This window comes from Bos mutus, chromosome 10 (assembly GCF_027580195.1).
Source record: "Bos mutus isolate GX-2022 chromosome 10, NWIPB_WYAK_1.1, whole genome shotgun sequence".
NCBI lineage: Eukaryota > Metazoa > Chordata > Mammalia > Artiodactyla > Bovidae > Bos > Bos mutus.
In genome coordinates, this window is record NC_091626.1 from 27,525,233 (window position 1) to 27,549,096 (window position 23,864).

At 40.8% G+C, this 23,864-nt stretch overlaps 1 protein-coding gene across 2 annotated transcripts in view; it reads right to left on the reverse strand.

Annotated features, from left to right (window-relative positions):
- Positions 1–23,864, reverse strand: part of SLC39A9 (solute carrier family 39 member 9) — a 49,698-nt gene extending 25,834 nt beyond the window's left edge. The window contains exons 1-2 of one of the 2 annotated variants that reach the window (XM_005905742.3): positions 23,060–23,863; positions 4,628–4,736 (exon numbers count right to left, since the gene is read on the reverse strand). In XM_005905742.3, the coding sequence (XP_005905804.1) occupies positions 4,628–4,736; positions 23,060–23,173 (223 nt within the window). In that variant the 5' untranslated portion in view covers positions 23,174–23,863. Of the gene's footprint in view, positions 1–4,627; positions 4,737–23,059 lie in introns of both variants that reach the window. The other variant, XM_070377658.1, reaches the window with a different exon arrangement.

A 23,864-nucleotide genomic window follows, 5' to 3' on the forward strand; every position in this document is an offset into this window, starting at 1 on the left:
TAGTGGTTTTCCCTATATTCTTCAATTTAAGTCTGAATTTTGCAGTAAGAAGCTAATGATCTGAGCCATAGTCAGCTCCAGACCTTGTTTTTGCTGACCATATAGAGTTTCTCCATCTTTGGCTGCAAAGAATATAATCAATCTGATTTCAATTTTGACCATCTGGTAATGTCCATGTGTAGAGTTGTCTCCTGTGTTGTTGGAAGAGGGTGTTTAGCTATGACCAGTGCATTCTCTTGGCAAAACTCTGTTAGCCTTTGCCCTGCTTCATTTTGTACTCCAAGGCCAAACTTGTCTGTTACTCCAGGTATCTCTTGACTTCCTACTTTTGTATTCCAGTCCCCTATGATGAAAAGGACATCTTTTTAGTGTTAGTTCTAGAAAGTTTTGTAGGTCTTCATAGAACTGGTCAGCTTCAGCTTCTTCATCATTAGTGGTTAGGGCATAGATTTGGATTACTGTGATACTGAATGGTTTGCCTTAGAAACAAACTGAGATCATTCTATCATTTTTGAGATTGCACTCAAGTACTGATTCAAATTGCCAATATCCATGGGATCATCGAAAAAGCAAGACAGTTCCAGAAAAACATCTATTTCTGCTTTATTGACTATGCCAAAGCCTTTGACTGTGTGGATCACAACAAACTGTGGAAAATTCCTACAGAGATGGGAATACCAGACCACCTGACCTGCCTCTTGAGAAACCTATATGCAGGTCAGGAAGCAACAGTTGGAATTGGACATGGAACAACAGACTGGTTCCAAATAGGAAAAGGAGTATGTCAAAGCTGTATATTGTCACCCTGTTTATTTAACTTCTTTGCAGAGTACATCATGAGAAACGCTGGGCTGGAAGAAGCACAAGCTGCAATCAAGATTGCTGGGAGAAACATCAATAACCTCAGATATGCAGATGACACCACCCTTATGGCAGAAAGTGAAGAGGAACTCAAAAGCCTCTTGATGAAAGTGAAAAAGGAGAATGAAAAAGTTGGCTTAAAGCTCAACATTCAGAAAACTAAGGTCATGGCATCGGGTCCCATCACTTCATGGGAAACAGATGGGGAAACAGTAGAAACAGACTTTATTTTTGGGGGCTCCAAAATCACTGCAGATGGTGACTGCAGCCATGAAATTAAAAGACACTTACTCCTTGGAAGGAAAGTTATGACCAACCTAGATAGCATATTCAAAACCAGAGACATTACTTTGCCAACAAAGGTCCGTTTAGTCAAGGCTATGGTTTTTCCAGTGGTCATGTATGGATGTGAGAGTTGGACTGTGAAGAAAGCTGAGTGCCGAAGAATTGATGCTTTTGAAATGTGGTGTTGGAGAAGGTTCTTGCGAGTCGCTTGGGCTGCAAGGAGATCCAACCAGTCCATCCTAAAGGAGACCAGTCCTGGGTGTTCATTGGAAGGACTGATGCTAAGGCTGAAACTCCAATACTTTGGCCACCTCATGTGAAGAGTTGACTCATTGGAGAAGACCCTGATGCTGGGAGGGATTGGGGCAGGAGGAGAAGGGGACGACAGAGGATGAGATGGCTGGATGGCATCATCGACTCGATGGACATGAGTTTGGGTGAACTCTGGGAGTTGGTGATGGACAGGGAGGACTGGTGTGCTGCGATTCATTGGGTCGCAAAGAATTGGACACAACTGAGCAACTGAACTGAACTGAACAGCATTTTGGACTCCTTTTGTTGACTATGAGGGCTATTCCATTTCTTCTAAGGGCTTCTTGTAGTAGATATAATGGTCATCTGAATTAAATTTGCCCATTCCTGTCCATTTTAGTTCACTGATTAGTAAAATGTTGATGTTCACTCTTGCCACCTTCGGTTTAATCACTTCCAATTTACCTTGTTTCATGGACCTAATATTTCAGGTTCTTATGCAGTATTGTTCTTTACAGCATTGGACTTGACTTTCACCACCAGCCACATTCACAACTGGGCATTGCTTCTGCTTTGGCTCAGCCTCTTTATTCCTTCTGGAGCTATTTCTCCACTCATCTCCTGTAGCATATTGGGCACCTACTAACCTGAGGGCTTCATCTTTCACTGTCATATCTTTTTGCCTTGTGAATATAAAATATGTAAGTGAAAATAGTTGTAAAATATTTCTTTTCTTTTTTTTTTTTAATGAAGGCCAACCAGCATGTGGGATCTTCGTTCCCTGACCAGGGATCAAACCTACAACTTCTGCAGTAAAAGCACAGAGTCTTAATCTCTGGACCACTAGGGAAGTCCCTTAAAAGATTTTTTAATGATTGGCTTGGGGCAGGAAAATAGTCTGTGATGAAAAGGTTAAAGAAATTAGAATGCTTATTTTTCAAAAAATAGGTTTATAAAGTACATGTATCTATCTTCAAACGAATCCACAAAATTATTTTGGGCCAAAACAAGGAAAACTGAAAATAAAGGAAAGCAACCCAACACATAGTAGCTACATTTAACTTTAAAAGTATACCTGAAATATGGTATATACATTATCATCTCATAAAACTATCAGCAAAAAAAAAAACTAAAGCTGAAGCACTTTTTTCCCCTACTCTAGTGTTTCCTAAACTTGTCTAATAAGAATCATTTGACAACGTGTTAAAATTAGATATACCCAAATACCTTCCCTGGAGATTTTGATTAAATAATCTAGGTTGGGGGTCAGAAAACTGTACTTTTAAACTGCACCCCTTCCTCAAGAAACTTTTATTATCAGACAAGTTTAGCAAACAACTACCACCCATAATTCTTAGCACAAAGCCAAGCAAAACAAATTTTAAGTGTCTTTTAATCATAGTCTGAATGTTTTCTAGCACACCAGCAGAGTAATTTCCACAGTGGAATGAGTACACGAAGGAAAACTCAAGATGATCCACTGGAACATGAAAGGAAATACTGATCTATATACTGTTACTTTAAATCTCATTTTCCAAAATTTTCTATTTAAGGAGTGTATTATAAGGTAGAGTGTATCAATGCAATAGCACATGTATTATCTTTTTTTCTCAATAGAATATATGATCAAAAAAGAGTGGAAACCACTGCTCTAAGGATCCTAATTTGTTATTTTTTCCTCCTAAGGCTGACCAATCCTTAGCCTCTGTCCTACTTTGCACTAACCCCCATGATCCCCATTCTTTACCACTATGACCATATTCATACCCCAGGCATATGAGCATCATCCCTCTGAATATAGGACAGTTTTTTTCCTCTGCTAACATGTGAAAAACTATTTATTATGCTGTGACTAGTAAGAAATTTCGGAGAAGGCAATGGCACCCCACTCCAGTACTCTTGCCTGGAAAATCCCATGGACAGAGGAGCCTGGTGGGCTGCAGTCCATGAGGTTGCAAAGAGTCGGACACGACTGCGAGACTTCACTTTCACTTTTCACTTTCATGCATTGGAGAAGGAAATGGCAACCCACTCCAGTGTTCTTGCCTGGAGAATCCCAGGGACGGGGGAGCCTGGTGGGCTGCCGTCTAAGGGGTGGCACAGAGTCAGACATGACTGAAGTGACTTAGCAGCAGCAGCAGCAGTAAGAAATCTGGAAGGTGTTGACCTCTTTATTCTATTCTTAAAGTCTAGCAGACTCTTGGCATCTGAAATCAGCTCACCAATATAACATTTGTGGTTTTAGTCAAGTGGGACATTTAATGACAGGTGGGAATCTGATTTTGCTGAATCACAAATCTGAATCAAGTATGCCTCCCAGCTGATATAAAGGACCAAATCATTTAGCAGATGAATGAACCAAGCTGACCGCCCAGCATTTAATCTTCTATAGCTGTACTGTTCTCTGCTTGTTATTAGGGTCAGGAGACGTCTTTTTAATTCCTTAGTTATCCTTTACTACAGAAGTCCTCATTATCTAGAAGGTTCATTATAAAGAGTCTTTGAGGGGCTTCCCTGGTGGCTCAGTGGTAACAAATCCGACTACCAGTGCAAGAAACATGGGTTCCCTCCCTGATCCAGGAAGATCCCACATGCCTTGGAGCAACTAAGCCTGTGTATCACAACTATTGAGTCTGTGCTCCAGAGCCTGGGAGCTGCAGCTACCAAGCCCATGTGCTGTAGCTACTGAAGCCTGCATGCCCTAGACTCCATGCTCTGCAACGAAGCCCCCGCAATAAGAACCCTGTGCACAGCAAGTAGAAAAAGTCAATACAGCAATGAAGACCCAGCACAGCCATAAATAAATGCATAAAATTTAGAAACAAAATGGTTTAAAAAAATTTTTAAAGGAGTCTTTGAATCCAAATGTGTTTATCTACCTATCTATATATATATGTATTTTTTTTAATTAAAGAACACTAAAAACACAATCATTGTCATGTAGGAATTTGGAAGTTTTGCATAGGCATTAAAAAGAATGATTGTCATTCTTAGAAAGCCCACAATTCATGTGTTATTGCAAATAAATCTTAAGTGGTATTCGTGGACAGAGGCATTCAATTCACTAACTGCTACTGACGTGTTTATTGTCAAAAACATCAAAAGATATGCTTTGGCATATTTCTATGGCAAACGTGTGAACTGTTTTCAGAAAAAAATATCACCAAGCTTCTCTTTTGAGCCCTCCACATCAATAACATAGCTCAAAGAAGGCCCATCTCTCTCTCACCCTCAAGAATATCTTCATAAAGTGCGTGCACCCCTTCAGGCACGATGACCGCCAGTGCAGTTCCACAGAGGAGGCCGGCACCCAAAACAGTCACCAGCTTTAGTCGCTCCTGGAAAGAAAACATAAGCTGTTGAAGATTGATGACTAAACAGGGGAAAAGTTTCCGAAGTATCTGCAGTGAGCTGCTTATTTGTGAGGCCAAAATCTACAATGGCCAGTGAACATGAAAAAGGGTCAGCTTCATCAAAGTGTGCTCAGTCCCTTCAGTCGTGTCTGATTCTTTGCGCCCCCATGGACTGTAGCCCACCAGACGCCCCTGTCCCTGGGATTCTCCAGGCAAGAATACTGGAGTGGGTTGCCATGCCCTCCTCCAGGGGATCTTCTGACCCAGGGATCAAACCCTTGTCTCCTGCTTCGCCTGTGTTGCAGGTGGATTCTTTACCTGCTGAGCCATCGGGGAAGCCCAAGTTTCATGAATAATAATGCCAATTAGAACAAGGAGATACCATTTTTAAGCTTACCAGATTGGCAGTGATGTGGGAAAACTTGTCTACTACCTACAATAGGGAGAAGTTAGCATACTCATCTTAAACTGGAGGAATTGGGAGCTGCTACAACCTATATGGACCCCAATTTGGTAATTTAGATTTAAAGCCTCAAAAATGTGAATTCTTTGATCCAGCAATTTCACTTCTAGAAATTTTCCTAAGAAAGAACTATGAAAAGGTGGCCACTGTACCTATTAAGAATACAAACCTGAAAATAATCTAAATGTCCAAGAAAGGAGATTAGCTAATAAACTTAAAATACTTCACCAGAGCACCAAGTGAAAAGTGAAAATGTTAGTAGCTCAGCAATTACAAATTATGACAGGGGTCTACTCATGGATACAGAAGGTAATGACACGATTTCCCTGGTGGTCCAGTGGCTAAGAATCCACCCGCCAATGCAGGGGACATGGGTTTCATCACTGATCCGGTAAGATCCCATATGCCATGGGGCAACTTAGCCCGTGTGCCACCACTACAGAGCCCACACTCTACAGCCTGCGAGCTGCAACTATTGCAACCTGCACTCTTACAGCCTATGCCCCACAACAAGAGTGGCCAATGCAATGAGAAGGCCGTGTACCACAGCAAACAGCAGCCCCCGCTCACTACAAGAGAAAGCCCGCGCAGCAACGAAGACCCAGCACAACCAAAAACAAATGTTAATTAATTTTTTAAAAAGGCATGATATATTGCTACGAGGAAAAGCTGCGAGCAAACAATACATATGGATAATCTCATAGTTCTTTTGAAAAAGTATACCCATAGACAGAACAAGTGTAAAACATTAACAATTTTTTTTTTTTTTTTTTTGTATGGTTTTTTTACATTTTTTTTTTATATAATTTTATTTTTTTAATTAATTTTATTTTTAAACCTTACATAATTGTATTAGTTTTGCCAAATATCAAAATGAATCCACCACAGGTATACATGTGTTCCCCATCCTGAACCCTCCTCCCTCCTCCCTCCCCATACCATCCCTCTGGGTCGTCCCAGTGCACCAGCCCCAAGCATCCAGCATCGTGCATTGAACCTGGACTGGCATCTCGTTTCATACATGACTTTTCATATGTTTCAATGCCATTCTCCCAAATCTTCCCACCCTCTCCCTCTCCCACAGAGTCCATAAGCCTGTTCTATACATCAGTGTCTCTTTTGCTGTCTCGTATACAGGGTTATCGTTACCATCTTTCTAAATTCCATATATATGCGTTAGTATACTGTATTGGTGTTTTTCCTTCTGGCTTACTTCACTCTGTATAATAGGCTCCAGTTTCATCCACCTCATTAGAACTGATTCAAATGTATTCTTTTTAATGGCTGAGTAATACTCCATTGTGTATATGTACCACAGCTTTCTTATCCATTCATCTGCTGATGGACATCTAGGTTGCTTCCATGTCCTGGCTATTATAAACACAATTTTTTCTTTATAGTTTATAAATGTGATATATAATTTATAAAAATTTATTTATCTGCAATGAACATACAATGAAACATACTCATACAATAAAAAAACATATTTAGTTTAATACTAAAATGTCCTCTAGTTTAAAAAAAAATGCTGGATTGAGATTGACATACTAGAGCTGTAGATATTTAATGTATACCACTTTATGTATTTGGAAGTACACATCTATGAAACCATCATTAGAATCAATGCCATAAATGATCTATGGCTTTAATCCACTAATACCAGTTTTTTCTTTTTATTCAGATTTCCTTAGCAGACTGTATCCTGACATAAAGGATATAAAGGATTATGTTTCAAAACTTCCTGAAGCAGCGATGTACCCTTCTTAGAGTCTTGGGAGTATGAAAAATAATCTTTAAAACTACAAGAGGGCATTAATGTTGCTTATGAAAAACTTTTAATAATTTTAACAGTATATCACATACTCGCCTTTTCTGTTTTAGTTTCTTTTATGAGGTTATCAAAAATAACAATGGTTGTATTAGTTCTGAAATACTACTGAAGCTGCAACTGTGAAGCTGTGGGAATATACACATACAAGTACTGCCTCTAAGGGAGGTTCTTAGCTGAAAAGTTAGTAGAAATATTACCCGCTCCTTGTTTGGGAAGAAAGAAGGGACCCATGTCTATTGTGTCTCTATTGAAAATGGGGGGACTATAGCTGCAATGTCAGCACCAGCTAATACTTGCCCTATAGCATGAGGGGAATCCCCTTAGCATCTAGGCCAGGTCAGCCCTTCACACATTCTGGGTGGCTATTAATGACTTACAAACTGAGAGAGTTCTGAACACATTCAGTGATTGCATTCTAATGGTATACAACTATACAGCTTGTATAAAAACCCTCCAATGGTTGGGGCAGTGGCTTGGGAGGCAGAACTAACTCCATGTTCAAATTAGTTAACAAGTCAGCACCTCAACTCTTCTTTAAAATAATATTTCTACACATCCTGTGAAGATATAGGAGGCAACAAGAGAACGTGGTTGAAGTATTTTGGGAAAAGGACATCAAACAGCTGGTGTTCCTATTTTAATGTTCAATATTGAGCTATTCTAAGAGTCTTTGTCTTTTCCAAGTTACTAAACTCACCAAAGCACTGCTAATCACAGCATTCATTTGAGACCAACTGTTAGAGTATGGAGAACACAAGATGGAAAAACAGCTCTGACATGGCAAGTAATTAGTCTTTTCATCATTCTCTCTAAACAATTCATAAAAGTCACCTTTGCTTAAAACAATCATGAATGTCAAGTTTTACTGCAAAGAAAGGACAAAAACAAGGGTAAAACTGCACCAGACTATCATTTCATTTGAGGGCCTTAGTTTCAGAACTCCACAATTCAAACTAATGAATAAATTACTAGGAAAGAAGACTGTCCTGTCAGCGTTTTGACTATGCTCTACTCTGGGAAATGGAAATGAAAGATGCCTCAGCTTTGCAAATTAAGGAAAGATGAGAGAAAAGGGATGTACCTAAAACGGAAAGAGCTAATTGCCTTCAAGAATTACTTGGGTGGTACCTCACATCATATAAATGAAAATTAATTCCTGATGGATTATACACCTAAATATAAAACCTAAAACTCAACGGCTGTTAGAAAAAAATATAGAAAATCTTGGCAATCTTGGAGTTGGCAAAGATTTCTCAACAAGGACACAAAAAACACAAACTATTTTAAGAGAAAAAAAATTCAACATCAGAATTTTAAATGTTTGCTGATCCATTAAGAAATGAATAGGCAAGCTACATACTGGAAGAAAGTACATATACCTGTACTGGAAATACATATATTTGTGGTGGGTGTATGGTAACAATATACACTCAGGCCCCTTCAGGTTGGAGATACCTGTTCCCCCAAGTGCTGGCAATGTTGCCTACTGATGGCTTTCAGCTAAGTCCCTCTGAGACACTGCCCTTAGGCCAATAACCTAAAAGTTATATTCCCTCCCCTCGAGAAGTCCATATCCAGTGACTAGCCCAACTTGCTGCTATGCAGATGGAGGTACAAAGCCTCAAGTCAGAATATCTCAGAAGGGCCATAAAGCTTCAGTGCCTTCTGTGGAGTGATCTGAGGCCTCCACTGCAACCAAATTACAGCTCAACTTCTTCATCTGCTTAATCCTGCTCATTCTTTCATAGGTGTTATTCCCTGGTGGCTCATGTGGTGGCCTGTAATGCAGGAGACCCAGGTTTGATCCCTGGGTCAGGAAGATCCTCTGGAGAAGGGAATGACTACCCACTCCAGTATTCTTGCCTGGAGAATTCCATGAACAGAGGAGTCTGATGGGCTACAGTCCATGGAGGTACAAAGAATCGGATATGACTGAGCAACACTTGGTTATTCCCAAGAACACCACCCAATAAACTTCCTGTAAATCTTTCTGCAAATCTTCTCAGGGTCTGTATTCTAGGGAACCCAACCTAAGCCACTGACGAAGCACTTGCATTTGAAATACAAAGAATGATTACAACTCAGTAAGAGACAAAATTAAAGTTAAAAATAGGTAAAACACTGAACAGATACTTCACAAAAGATACATGAATGGCCAGTAAGCCCATGAAAAGATGTTCAACATTATTTAGTCATCATCAAAATGCAAACTTATACTATAATAAGATACTTCTTCACACCCACTAGAATGGCTAATATTAAAGAGACCAACACCACTAAATGATGGCAAGGATACAGACCAACTGGAACTCCCATATGTTGTTGGGCAGAGCATAAAATGGTCCAATCACTTCAGAAAACTGGTAGTCTCTTATAAAGTTAAACAGTAATTCCACTTTTGGGTATTTACCAAGAGAAATGAAAGCATATGTGTCCCCCCAAAACTTGCATAAAAACACTCACAGACGCTTATCGATAATAGCCCTAAGAATACCAGTTTACCATTCTGCTATTGCTGGACATCTGATTCAGATTATGGCTAATGAGATCTGTATTTGTTGTTGTTTAGATTTCACAAAGTCGTGTCTGACTCTTTTGTGACCCCATGGATTGTAGCCCACCAGGCTTCTCTGTCCATGGGATTTCCCAAGCAAGAATACTGGAGTGGGTTGCCATTTCCTTCTCTATGGAATCTCGCTGACTTGGGGACCAAACTCAAGTCAGCCAATGCATGTACATTCTTTACCACTGAGCCATCAGGGAAGCCCAAGATCTGTATTACAATATCATTTTAAAGAGTCAGAAAAAAAAGAATTTGAGAATTTGGAAAAAAGAGATCTCTGAGGTAAACTTGAGTAAATCATCTCACTTTGTAATATTTCCTCAAAGGAAAGGCAGTGTGAGCTAAAATTACTGTATTATGTTTTCATGAACTCCTTATTGCCAAATTCAGACTTAAATTGAAGAAAGTAGGGAAAACCACTAGACCATTCAGGTATTATCTAAATCATATCCCTTATGATTGTACAGTGGAAGTGAGAAATAGATTTAAGGGCCTAGATCTGATAGAGTGCCTGATGAACTACGGAATGAGGTTCATGACACTGTACAGGAGACAGGGATCAAAACCATCCCCATGGAAAAGAAATGCAAAAAAAGCAAAATGGCTGTCTGAGGAGGCCTTACAAATAGCTGTGAAAAGAAGAGAAGTGAAAAGCAAAGGAGAAAAGGAAAGATATAAACATCTGAATGCAGAGTTCCAAAGAATAGCAAGAGATAAGAAAGCCTTCTTCAGCGATCAATGCAAAGAAATAGAGGAAAACAACAGAATGGGAAAGACTAGGGATCTCTTCAAGAAAATCAGAGATACCAAAGGAAGATTTCATGCAAAGATGGGCTCTATAAAGGACAGAAATGGTATGGACCTAACAGAAGCAGAAGATATTAAGAAGAGATGGCAAGAATACACAGAAGAACTGTACAAAAAAGATCTTCACGACCCAGATAATCACGATGGTGTGATCACTGACCTAGAGCAAGACATCCTGGAATGTGAAGTCAAGTGGGCCTTGGAAAGCATCACTATGAACAAAGCTAGTGGAGGTGATGGAATTCCAGTTGAGCGATTTCAAATCCTGAAAGATGATGCTGTGAAAGTGCTGCACTCAAAAAGTGCTGCCAGCAAATTTGGAAAACTCAGCAGTGGCCACAGGACTGGAAAAGGTCCGTTTTCATTCCAATCCCAAAGAAAGGCAATGCCAAAGAATACTCAAACTACCACACAATTGCACTCGTCTCACAGGCTAGTAAAGTAATGCTCAAAATTCTCCAAGCCAGGCTTCAGCAATATGTGAACCGTGAACTTCCTGATGTTCAAGCCGGTTTTAGAAAAGGCAGAGGAACCAGAGATCAAATTGCCAACATCCGCTGGATCATGGAAAAAGCAAGAGAGTTCCAGAAAAAACATCGATTTCTGCCTTATTGACTGTGCCAAAGCCTTTGACTGTGTGGATCACAATAAACTGTGGAAAATTCTGAAAGAGATGGGAATACCAGACCACCTGATCTGCCTCTTGAGAAATCTGTATGCAAGTCAGGAAGCAACAGTTAAAACTGGACATGGAACAACAGACTGGTCCCAAATAGGAAAAGGAGTACGTCAAGGCTGTATATTGTCACCTTGTTTATTTAACTTATATGCAGAGTACATCATGAGAAACACTGGACTGGAAGAAACACAAGCTGGAATCAAGATTGCCGGGAGAAATATCAATAACCTCAGATATGCAGATGACACCACCCTTATGGCAGAAAGTGAAGAGGAACTAAAAAGCCTCTTGATGAAAGTGAAAGTGGAGAGTGAAAAAGTTGGCTTAAAGCTCAACATTCAGAAAACGAAGATCATGGCATCCGGTCCCATCATTTCATGGGAAATAGATGGGGAAACAGTGTTAGACTTTATTTTTCTGGGCTCCAAAATCACTGCAGATGGTGACTGCAGCCATGAAATTAAAAAACGCTTACTCCTTGAAAGGAAAGTTATGACCAACCTAGATAGCATATTCAAAAGCAGAGACATTACTTTGCCAACAAAGGTTCGTCTAGTCAAGGCTATGGTTTTTCCTGTGGTCATGTATGGATGTGAGAGTTGGGACTGTTGAAGAAGGCTGAGTGCCGAAGAATTGATGCTTTTGAACTGTGGTGTTGGAGAAGACTTTTGAGAGTCCCTTGGACTGCAAGGATTCCAACCAGTCCATTCTGAAGGAGATCAGCCCTGGGATTTCTTTGGAAGGAATGATGCTAAAGCTGAAACTCCAGTACTTTGGCCACCTCATGCGAAGAGTTGACTCACTGGAAAAGACTCTGATGCTGGGAGGGATTGGGGGTAGGAGGAGAAGGGGACGACAGAGGATGAGATGGCTGGATGGCATCACTGACTCGATGGAGGTGAGTCTGAGTGAACTCCGGGAGGTGGTGATGGACAGGGAGGCCTGGTGTGCTGGGATTCATGGAGTCGCAAAGAGTCGGACACGACTGAGCAACTGATCTGATCTGATCTGATGTTTTCAGTCTACTTTGAAATTAGAGTACATACATTTTTTTACCAAATGAAGTTAAACCTCCTACACTTAACTAAGTTATTTAACCAAGTCAGACAAATCTATGTTTGTTCTTGGAACTCCTTACACCAAAATTTTAAGTTCTGTGAAGGCAGAAACTTTTAATTTACTGCTGAATACTTATAAAGTAGGATCTTGACACATAACAGATTCTTCCCTAAACATATACAAAGAGAATGAATTAAATACCCAGATTCATACAAGGCACTGGGGACTTGGTACCTGCCATTCAACTGGCCCTTAATATCAACAAATACATAAATGCTCTGGAACCTCTTTAGAACACTTGTGCTGGTTAACAGGCCTAACATGTCCCTTCAAAGTGTAACCATATCTAGAATTTTCCGTGGTTATTTGATTCAGAATTTATCCTTTGGCTCAAGGGGTATTAAAGTACATAAAATAAGGAACCATAATAGGATTCCACCACAGTAAATGTGAGGCAACGCAGTCATTTGTCTCATTAATGCAAATACCTTAAATGACATCTTTTTTTCCCAAGAAGTTCAAAACCTGTTTCAATCTTTAGCACTGTTTCAATCACTATTTAGTCACTGCTTCAATCTCCAGCAAACTGATACGAAGATTATTTATTGTACATAACTTTGATCAGGTTGATAAACGTGTAGTAACTTTCTCATGGTCACCTAATTACAGAGGGAACACTTCTGACAGAAACAAAAAATCAAATAGTCAAAAAAATAAGCATAAATGGCACCTCACTCCAGCACTCTTGCCTGGAAAATCCCATGGACGGAGGAGCCTGGTGGGCCGCAGTCCATGGGGTCGCTAAGAGTCGGGTAAGACTCAGCGACTTTACTTTCACTTTCATGCACTGGAGAAGGAAATGGCAACGCACTCCAGTGTTCTTGCCTGGAGAATCCCTGGGACGGGGGAGCCTTGTGGGCTGCCGTCTATGGGGTCGCACAGAGTCGGACATGACTGAAGCGACTTAGCAGCAGCAGCCGTGGGTTACAGTTTCAATTTTTCTTAAAAAATTTTTTTAAATTACCTGAATCATTTTAGACTCAATTTATTTCAAGCACTTGAGATGTGGCTCCATGTTATTTGTACAGCTGTATTCTTTCACACAACTTCACAATTTGTTATTTAATCTCAGAACAGAGTACATGTCAAAATCAAAACGCTGACAAGTTCTCTCCTTTGCTTACGGTAAATCACTGAAAAGCTATATTTAAATGAAGAAGTACAAATTTCACGTGTGGTTCAAGATGAAACGGAGAAGGCAGTGGCACCCCAGTCCAGTACCCTTGCCTGGAAAATCCCATGGACGGAGGAGCCTGGTGGGCTGCAGTCCATGGGGTCGCTGAGGGTCAGACACGACTGAGCGACTTCACTTTCACTTTTCACTTTCCTGCATTGGAGAAGGAAATGGCAACCCACTCCAGTGTTCTTGCCTGGAGAATCCCAGGGAGGGGGGAGCCTGGTGGGTTGCCGTCTCTGGGGTTGCACAGAGTCAGACACGACTGAAGTGACTTAGCATAGCATTAGCATCAAGATGAAAAGAGTTCCCAAAGCAATAGTATCTGTTGAACAAGTGAAATATTTGCTCAAGAGAGGCATGAACTGTGCAATGCCGTTTGTCTGGTGTTATCTCATTTTACAATTTCATGTCTGTAGCTGACTAAGCCAAAGGACTGACCAGAACTATTAATTAAAACAGCAGTTTGTACTCAGTGCCATTAAGCTATCAGCGTAGTGCAAGCTTTGAAGTCAGTTTAGTTTTCTTGGCAGATACCAAGGTAGTTAAATGGTTTTTCTTTCCTTGCTCACAGAAACAGTCAATAAATTGTTTGGTTCAATTAAAGACATGCCAATAATTTTAAAAGCTTTTAATACTGAAGACTGTTTATTTCAATCTCTCTTATACCATGCTCATGTTGTACTGAAAAGCCTCAACTGCAGTTTCCTAAAAAATGAAAGATGCGTCTCTTGTTATAAGACTGATCCCTTCAAAGCTGGAAGCACTGAAGGGATAAAATATCACAGGGCACAAAGTAACTCTTGTTGAAGCAATAAAGGCTTTCTCCATATTCTTACAAATAAACCTGCTTCAAGGAGACACTTCCTTTACCTACTACATGATCTACTGCTAAGTTACAGTAACAGTAACAGTAATCAAGAAAACTCAAATGTGAACTTGATTCTTCAAGTCCTGACAACTGAGACAAGATGTCTAAAAGCATCCTGCCTCTAAGCCGTGGCTGTGACACTAAGCAAGTTTAATATCCTTTTCTGGAAGACAGGATTGCCACTACTAGTACTATCATGTAGGCATATGATGTGAGCACACTTAATACAGAGTAGTTGTCACTAGCACTTATCTCCAACCTCATTGGGAGCATGCCGTAAATGCTTCTAAGCCGCTCCTCCACAAGAATCACAGTGCAAAACCCAGATACTTGGATGAAAGTTCGAGTGAACAATGCTGCATCGTTACCATTATGCCAGTGGCATACAGGTTTCCCTTTCCTAAATTCATTTGCATAGAGGTAATAACAAGCAATACTCGATTGATGCTACTTCTTTCAATCTCGGAAAACAAGACCAACTTGCTTTTCTTTTTGTGAGTCCTTTCTAAAAATAAAACCAAATCTCGTAAGACTGCTCAATGTGACTACAAAAACAAAAGCACACTGATGCATGGGAAAGACCTGGGAAAACACTGACAACGAATATTATTAATACACAAGAAGTTTGATTGAACTGAGAAAAAAATAATTTTTCTCTATCAAATTCAGTTCAGTTGCTCAGTCGTGTCCAACTCTTTGTGACCCCATGAATTGCAGCATGCCAGGCCTCCCTGTCCATCACCATCTCCTGGAGTTCACTCAGACTCATGTCCATCGAGTTGGTGATGCCATCCAGCCATCTCATCCTCTGTCGTCCCCTTCTCCTCCTGCCCCCAATCCCTCCCAGCATCAGAGTCTTTTACAATGAGTCAACTCTTCGCATGAGGTGGCTAAAGTACTGGAGTTTCAGCTTTAGCATCATTCCTTCCAAAGAACACCCAGGACCGATCTCCTTTAGGATGGACTGGTTGGATCTCCTTGCAGTCCAAGGGACTCTCAAGAGTCTTCTCCAACACCACAGTTCAAAAGCATCAATTCTTCGGCGCTCAGCTTTCTTCACAGCCCAACTCTCACATCCATACATGACTACTGGAAAAACCATAGCCTTGACTAGACGGACCTTTGACGGCAAAGTAATGTCTCTGCTTTTTAATAATCTATCTAGGTTGGTCATAACTTTCCTTCCAAGGAGTAAGCATCTTTTAATTTCATGGCTGCAGTCACCATCTGCAGTGATTTTTGGATCAAATTAGCCAAGTTTTAAAAATTAAAAATGATGGTACTCAGTGTTTGTGAGAATACAGTGTCATTTGCATTTGTTGGACAAAATACATTAAGAAAACCTGGTAATATAGACTGAGACTCTTCTTGAGGATATTTATGCTCCTTAATCCTGTCATTCTACTCCTGAGGAAAGAATCTGAAATGTGGTCATAGCATTACACACAAAAATATCCATTCAACACTATTATCATTTAAAAAACCCAACAGTACCATGGCAAAAACTTGAAAACAAATGCATAATAAGAATTTCTGTACATAAAATAACTGAATGTACTGAAGACATGAAAAAGTGCCTAGAGGGAACTCCCTGGCTGTGTAGTGGTGAGGATTCCATTCTTTAACTGCCCAGGGGCTCCGGTTCAAACCCTGGTTTTCACAAGCCACAAGGTGTGGCCAAATGAGGCCAAAAGTGCCTAGAGCATGTTTTTAATGAAAAGAATACCAGGTAAAAGAAGGGGGAATGCAAATATATATATATATATATGTATACACACACAGACACACACACACTGATCAACCATATTAAAAATGCAAACAAACATGCAAAAAAAATGAACGCAAAGAAACAATGTTACTAGTTACTAACTAGTTCCTAACCAATGTTACTAGTGATTTTCCACTGGGATAATATTTTCCTTTCACACTTTATCATGTTTTACAAATTTTCCACAAAGAGCCTCAATTATACAGCTAGGCTTAAAAATTTTTTATTTAGAGGGTATGTAAACAGTGGCTTTGAACTTAAAGCTTGAGGCTCTTCCCTTTCAAGGTCACTGTTAATCATAGCAGAACTTAACACATAAGTTGATACTGTAGCTATTGTTATTATACTGTGGGATTAGAGAGCACAGTGCCCTTAATATGCAGATAGAGACGTTTCCCCTTTTCAAAGTGGTTCTAAACAACGGTGCTTTGAGGTTTTGTAGCAATTTGAAATTTTTTCAGTCCCCCCATTTGTCAGCATGCTGTGACTTGTTTCCTCTACTCGCTGTCCCTCCCCTTCTATTGCTAGTTTGCTCTTTACTTCACAGCGAGCTTAGGAATCAGCAGTCCAGCCCAGAAGTTTGAGACTGGCAGCTCATAAACATAGGTTTTTTTGACCCACACAGCAATGTAATAATACTTGAATTAGCAACCAAAGTATAAAATTTAGAAGATTCAATATTTTCAACTTCTGAAAAGCAGGAAGATTTGGCAATGCCAGGGCTGGTGTCATTAAATGACACCTGCTCTTCTGTGCCACGGCTGACCACAGTTCTCATGACTCCCTGAGACCCCTAGGCACTGACCCTGGAGGTCAGCTACCACATATCATGACACGTGGACCATTTTACCTCACTCCAGGGCTGATTTACTGTTCAGTCTCAGTAGTTACATGATTTTATGACCCATTGTGTGTGCGTGCTCAATTGTGTCCACAACTGAGTTGTGTCTGCAACACTATGGACTGTGGCCCACCAGGCTCCTCTGTCCATGGCACTTCCTAGGCAAGAATACTGGAGTGGGTTGTCATGTCCTCCCCCAGGGGATCTTCCTGACCCATCCATCAAACCTCTGTCTCCTGCACAGGCAGGGGGATTCTCTACCACTGAGTCACCTGGGAAGCCTTTATGACCCATTACCTGGGCTGTATGAGTCAGGGCTCAATTAAGAAATGAAAACCATAAAGTAATCTGAACCAGAAAAGTTTAACAAAAAGAAGAAGAAAAAGTTAAATACTGAGAAAAATACTATACTGGTCTTCCAAGAGGGAGACCAGTTGGAAAAGACCTGGCCTCTCCAAAAAAAACATTCACAGTGACCTTGAAAGCCAACCCCGAAGCAAGACCTTCTCTTTACAGAGAAGTTTCATGATTTGGGGTAGGGAAGGGAGGAGTTTACCCATTATTAGAAGTCTATTCCAAAAGAAAAGGTTTTAAAATTATAATTTAGAGGACTTCCCTGGTGGCTCAGACAGTAAAGAATCTGCCTACAATGCGGGGGACCTGGGTTCAATCCCTGGGTTGAGAATAATTTAGAACAAAGTTATAAAAATGAAAATCTTTAGAAAGTTTTCACAATCAGTACTGAGAATAATCCTCAATGTTTTCTAAAGTTCTTATGTTCTAGATCCATTGTTAAGCCCTGTGCTTATGTTATTTCCTTACATTCTCACAACAATCCTACAAGGCCATTTAACAGAAGAGAGTTGGATGTTAAAACAGTTTGTGCAACACTGATTTTGAACTACACTGTCTCAGACAGTTCCTTTTGAAATGAGTGCATTACTAATTACCTTAAAAACTTTATTGAGATAGGAGTAACACTACTTTCATCTGGATATCTGGATATCTATGGATCTATACTGTTTTAACACATGAAAAAATGTGGCATTATAATCCAAAATCGTCTGCAACAAGTACGGGCTGTAGTAAAGAATACGCCTGCCAATGCAGGAGGCAGCCTGAAATGCAGGACCTGCGGGTTCGAGGCTTGGGTCAGAAAGATCCTCTGAGGAAGGAAATGGCAGCCACTTCAGTATTCTTGCCTGGGAAATCCCACAGGCAGAGAAGCCTGGGGGGCTACAGTCCATGGGGTCACAAAGAGTCAGACATGGCTAAGTGACTAAAACCACCACCACCAAGTACAACATGAGAGGAAGTCTTTGAAAAACGTTATAGCAATATGATCTTTACAACTATAGGAGTAGTTATATGTCTGTTAAATCTCACGATACTACACCTGGGCTTGTATTCTGTATGCCTTTTTTCCCATTTTATTTTCACAAGTATACTGCTCTGCAAAGGAATGAAGTTAAAGATAAAACTGGTCAAGCACCAGAGTTTGAGGAGTGCTGCCCTAGAGCTCTGGGCAAATGCTTTGCTTTCTGTTACCAGCTCTGTTACAAAGCGGAGACATGCTCAGGTAAATGATAATCCTCCGATCACTGATCTAAAATCTCACTCTAGCCATCTGAACTTCACTCATCAGAGCACCTGATGAGCTGTTTATCCTAGGTAATGTTTCACAGGTGGCTCAGCAATAAATAATCTGCCTACAATGCAGGGGGTGCGGGTTTGATCCCTGGGTCAGGAAGATGCCCTGGAGAAGGTAACCCACTCCTGTATTCTTGACTGGGAAATCCCATGGACAGAGGAGCCTGGCAGACTACAGTCCATGGGGGTCACAAAAAGAGTCAGAAACGACTTAGAGACTAAAGAACAACAACAAAATGTTAAGCCACAGGTTCTCAACCTACTTATATAGCATTTTCACGTAGAGCCAAAGAAAACTGCTCAACAGCTGAATCTTAAAAACACAATGTAGTTGCTAGTGTGTCCAATTCCTTTATCCAACAAAACCTTATTTGTATAAAGCATGTTTCAGCTGCTTTTACAAGTTTAATTTTTCTCCTGCTCATATGCTGAAGAAGAAAATATCTTGATTATCAGTCACTTATAAATGCATTTGAGAATCAGAGATTTTGTTCCTTTATTCTAGAAATCAGTTAGGCATGCATGTATGCTGAGACACTTCAGTCGTATCCAACTCTTTGCAACCCTACTGACTGTGGCCTGCCAGGCTCCTCTGTCTGTGAGATTCTCCAGGCAAGATTACAGGAGTGGGTTGCCATGCCCTCCTCCAGGGGATCTTCCCAACCCAGGGACCAAACCCGAGTCTCTTGTGTCTCCTGCAGTGGCAGGTGGGTTCTTTACCATTAGCGCCATCTGTGAACCCCCATTTAGGCATAAGGAAGTTACAAAACCATCAATCGAGAAAGTTGGTTTGGGGACAAGGCATGTTGGAGAAGGTGACTAAGAAATCAATGCCACACATACCTCATGATGGTCAGACATGGCAGACAGATACCACTGCCACAGTAATTTCAGACTACTTGACTTTATCTCATTTCTAAATACTAATCCTGCCATCATTAATGGCTTTATTGATCTTTTGTTCCTGCTCTGAGAAATTCTGAAGAAAAAAGTGCTGAAAGACAAAGTAGTAGTTAGATTAAGAACATGAATAAAAACATCTTCTCATATAAATGAAAGTTAACTACAAGATAAATTAGATTTATTGGTCCTTTTATTTATAAATAACTCCAGTCCCAAAGAAAAGCTACACGTCCTTAAAAAGAAAAATTGTTTAGTCAATGTAGGAATTTGGGGAGCTATTCTCTAAGGATAGAAACTCTGTTTCTTGGTCTTCGTGAATGAAGTTCATTTTTTACAGATTTATTATCTACTAGTTTCACAATCGGAGAAGGCAATGGCACCCCACTCCAGTACTCTTGCCTGGAAAATCCCATGGACGGAGGAGCCTGGTGGGCTGCAGTCCATGGGGTCGTTAAGAGTCGGGCACAACTGAGCAACTTCCCTTTCACTTTTCACTTTCATGCATTGGAGAAGGAAATGGCAGCCCACTCCAGTGCTCTTGCCTGGAGAATCCCAGGGACAGGGAGCCTGGTGGGCTGCCGTCTATGGGGTCGTACAGAGTCGGACACGACTGAAGCAACTTAGCAGCAGCAGCAGCAGCGGCAGCAGTTTCACAATATGTTGATTTATAATAATAGTATAATCTGTCTGGAAAAAAATGCTAATTCCTAGGAGACAAAAATCGCCAGCTGAATTCTAAAATGTCTTTGACTAAGTTATATATAACTTTAATTTTTTTATCCTAACAGCTCAAAATGCATTGGTCCTGCTGTAATAATGAATAGATATGAATGGTGAGTTATAGCATTTCAAGAACTACAGCTGGGGGGATTTCCCTGGTGGTCCATGGCTAAGGCTCCATGCTCCCAAAGCAGGGGGCCAGGGGTTCCATCCCTGGCCAGAGAAGTAGATCCCACATGCTGCAACTAAGACCTAACACGGTCAAAGAAAGAAATAAAAACAAATAAAATAAACAAATAAAAAATTAAAAAAAAAAAAAAAAGAACTACAGCTGGAAAAAGACCATCTGACCATCAATTTAGAAAGCCATAAATGACATATCATACTAATTATCTTTATTAGTGGCCTAGTTAATTACACCACTCATGGACACATTTCCTTAAGTGAGAAAAGAGGATAGCATATACCTGCATATTGCAAAAATCACTGAAAACAGTTTGAGAAAATACTGAAACTGGAAAGGTCTAGGAATTTTATAGAAATAAAAAGTTTTATCAGTCTTTTATTTGAATTAATTATAATTCTTCATAAATGTTATCTCTACTGAGGCTTTAAATATACAAACCAATTTAAACTTCACAAATGTCAGCCCTAATAATGTCAATTCAATTCTAATGTAATTAGAAGACTCAGTCCCTGGTGGCCCAGTGTTAAAGAATCCTCCTGCAGTACTGGAAACCCAGGTTCAATCCCTAGGTCAGGAAGACCCCCTGGAGAAGGAAATGGCAACCCACTCCAGTATTCTTGCCTGGAGAATTCCATGGACAGGGGAGCCTGGCAGGCTACAGTCCATGGGTTTGTTAAGAGCCAGACACGACTGAGCAATTGACACTCTTACTCTTTTTTCATGATTTAGTCAGAGGAGATACAGCACACTCACAAAGTACTGGGCAGGCAGGTAGCTCAAATGAGTGAAGCAGGCTTCACAGCCAAGAAGGACCATGACAATCTACCACTACTCAGCTCTAGCCAACTGTTACTTTGAGGAATAAAGACAAAAAAACAGTAACAATAAAATCGATACTCTGCTAATCTAAAGAAGTAAATCCAGGGACTTTCCTGGTGGCCCTGCGGTTGAAGCTTCGTGCTTGCAATGCAGGGGCCTGGGTTCCATCCCTGGTCAGGGAAATAGATCCCACATGACACAACTGAAGAAAAAAAAAAAAAAATCCCACATGCTATAGCTAAAGATCCTGCAGGCCACAACTAAGACCTGGTGCAGCCAAATAAATAAATACATCTGTAGGCCAGATTCGCTATATGGACTACTACGCCTCAAGGGACAGAGTGGCTAAGAACTGTTCTGAGCCAGAAAAATCTAGATCAGCTCTGATTCTAACACATTTCATAAACTTGTCCAAGTTACATAATTTAAGTCTCAGTCTCCTCATCTGTACCTCACTGTTGTTGTTTTTTTTTAATGAAATTAGGTAATGTATATGCTCAAAAAATTGTAGTTCAATGTTATTATTAGATGCTGCTGCTGCTGCTGCTGCTAAGTCGATTCAGTAGTGTCCGACTCTGTGACCCCAGAGACGGCAGCCCACCAGGCTCCCCCGTCCCTGGGATTCTCCACGCAAGAACACTGGAGTGGGTTGCCATTTCCTTCTCCAATGCATGAAAGTGAAAAGTGAAAATGAAGTCGCTCAGTCATGTCCGACTCTTAGCGACCCCATGGACTGCAGCCCACCAGGCTCCTCCGTCCATGGGATTTTCCAGGCAAGAGTACTGGAGTGGGGTGCCATTGCCTTCTCTGTCATTAGATGCTAAAAGAAACCAAAAACAAAAAGGAAACAGATAAGGAGCAGCAGCAATTCAAGTCCCCCTTCTATCTGACTACGGGGTTTATTTCTTAAACTCATAACACCTAGTCCCAACTTTTTTCTCACCCACAGGCTATTTTCTTTACCACCAATGCCTTCTCTTCCCTCAGGTTAACTCAAGGTCTACCTCACAGCTCATCTATACCTTTCCTTTACTTCAGACCATTCTCCACTTCCCTTTTCTTTGAAAGCACTTTCAGGACTGACAGTGAAACTATCTTACTGTTGAACATCAAGGTATACTTAAGAAATCCTGAATGCAGTAGTTTTTCTCCCCTAATCTTTGAGCACTGTGCAAGCTGTGAACTCCTTACAACAGCCCAAAGAATCCATCTGCACTTCCATTGAACAATACGTTTATCTATCTTTCTTCCCTGTTAATGTTCCTTCAAGTGATAATAAAGAACCAAAGAAATTAAAACAAAATGTCAAACCATACTAACAAAAAAATTCATTTCTAAGAAAACAGATTTGAAAACAATTTCAAAAACCTATCCAATGTTCTCCTTTAAAAGGAAGTTTGAGTTAAGAACAATCTAGTTTTTTTCCTTACTTCATTCTAATTACAAGTATCCAAAAAAAAAAAACCTTTTCCCAAAAAGCTATGCCTGATTTTCTCAAAAAGAAATTATATTGATTTCAACTCATATGAACAAACAATATTCTTCATGTATATTTTGACAGCAATCCAGAACCTTGATTCTTTGAAACTTCTGGGTATCAAAATAGCATTATGGTGTCTTTCCCGGAAAATGTACAGAGTCCCAAATTTTGGTATTCAATTTCAGGAAGTTCAGAGTACCCAAGGATCTTCAGTGGATCCACCACTTCCCGCCCCTACCCCTCTCCGTTAAGAACTCGTGCTAAATAAGAGGTTTGTTTCTATTATTAAATGTTTTGCCTCTTCTGAAAAAAGTCATCCTTAAGAAGACCTTTAGCTCTGCTATTAAATGGGGAAGCAGCTTCCCTTTCAACTGTCACTACTTCCTAGCTGCCATCCTGACAGCTGATAGAAAATAGAAAACTGTGCGCTTACCTCCGAGAAATTAACAGCCAAAGGAATGATTCCAGCCACGTAACATCCCACCAGCATAGCCAGAGACAGCAGGCTAATGGAGATGAAATCATCCATTCTGCTTCCTTTATTCATCCAATACCACTAGTCTATAATTTTTCGGGAGCTCGGGTCCTTAAACACGTGTGATTGTTCCAAGAGAACAGGTGGACTTTCCAGTTCTCGTCCTCCCCACCGGCAGATGCGTTCACGAGGCACTTCTCTCTTGAACGTACCTGTAAAGAGCCCGCCTTTTGCTGATACTAGAGTCAACTTTCAGCAATCTTAGGTCCCAGCCCGTAAGTTTTCATATACCAGTCACTGGATTCCCATGGGTTAACAGAGATGAGAAGTCAATGGGAAACTATACGAAGGAGCTATTGGTTCAATCGTCGGAATACGGGCAGCACAATGGGCCTACTTCCTCCACAAGCAATGTTCCCGATGGCAGCAAGAAAAGGACGAAAACCCAAGTGAACTAGTTCGTTCTCCCTGCTCCCCTATCTCCCTGGGGCACCCCCGCAGGTGATCGCCCACCCCCCCCCAGCTCCGGGACCAGCCCACCAATCACAGCAAACTCTCCTCCAAGTCTAGAGTGGGGAAAGGAGTCCTGCAGGCCGGTAATGGCGGGTAGTGGAGTTCAGCAGTGAAGCTGATACAAAGCTGTCTCTACCCTGTACCCAGTGCTGCCCATGTTACTCCACTCCGAGGGGCCTTGACCCGGAGCCACCGATACTACAGCTGCCATGGCCGCCAAGTGGCACCTCTTCATTACATCCACTTCCGG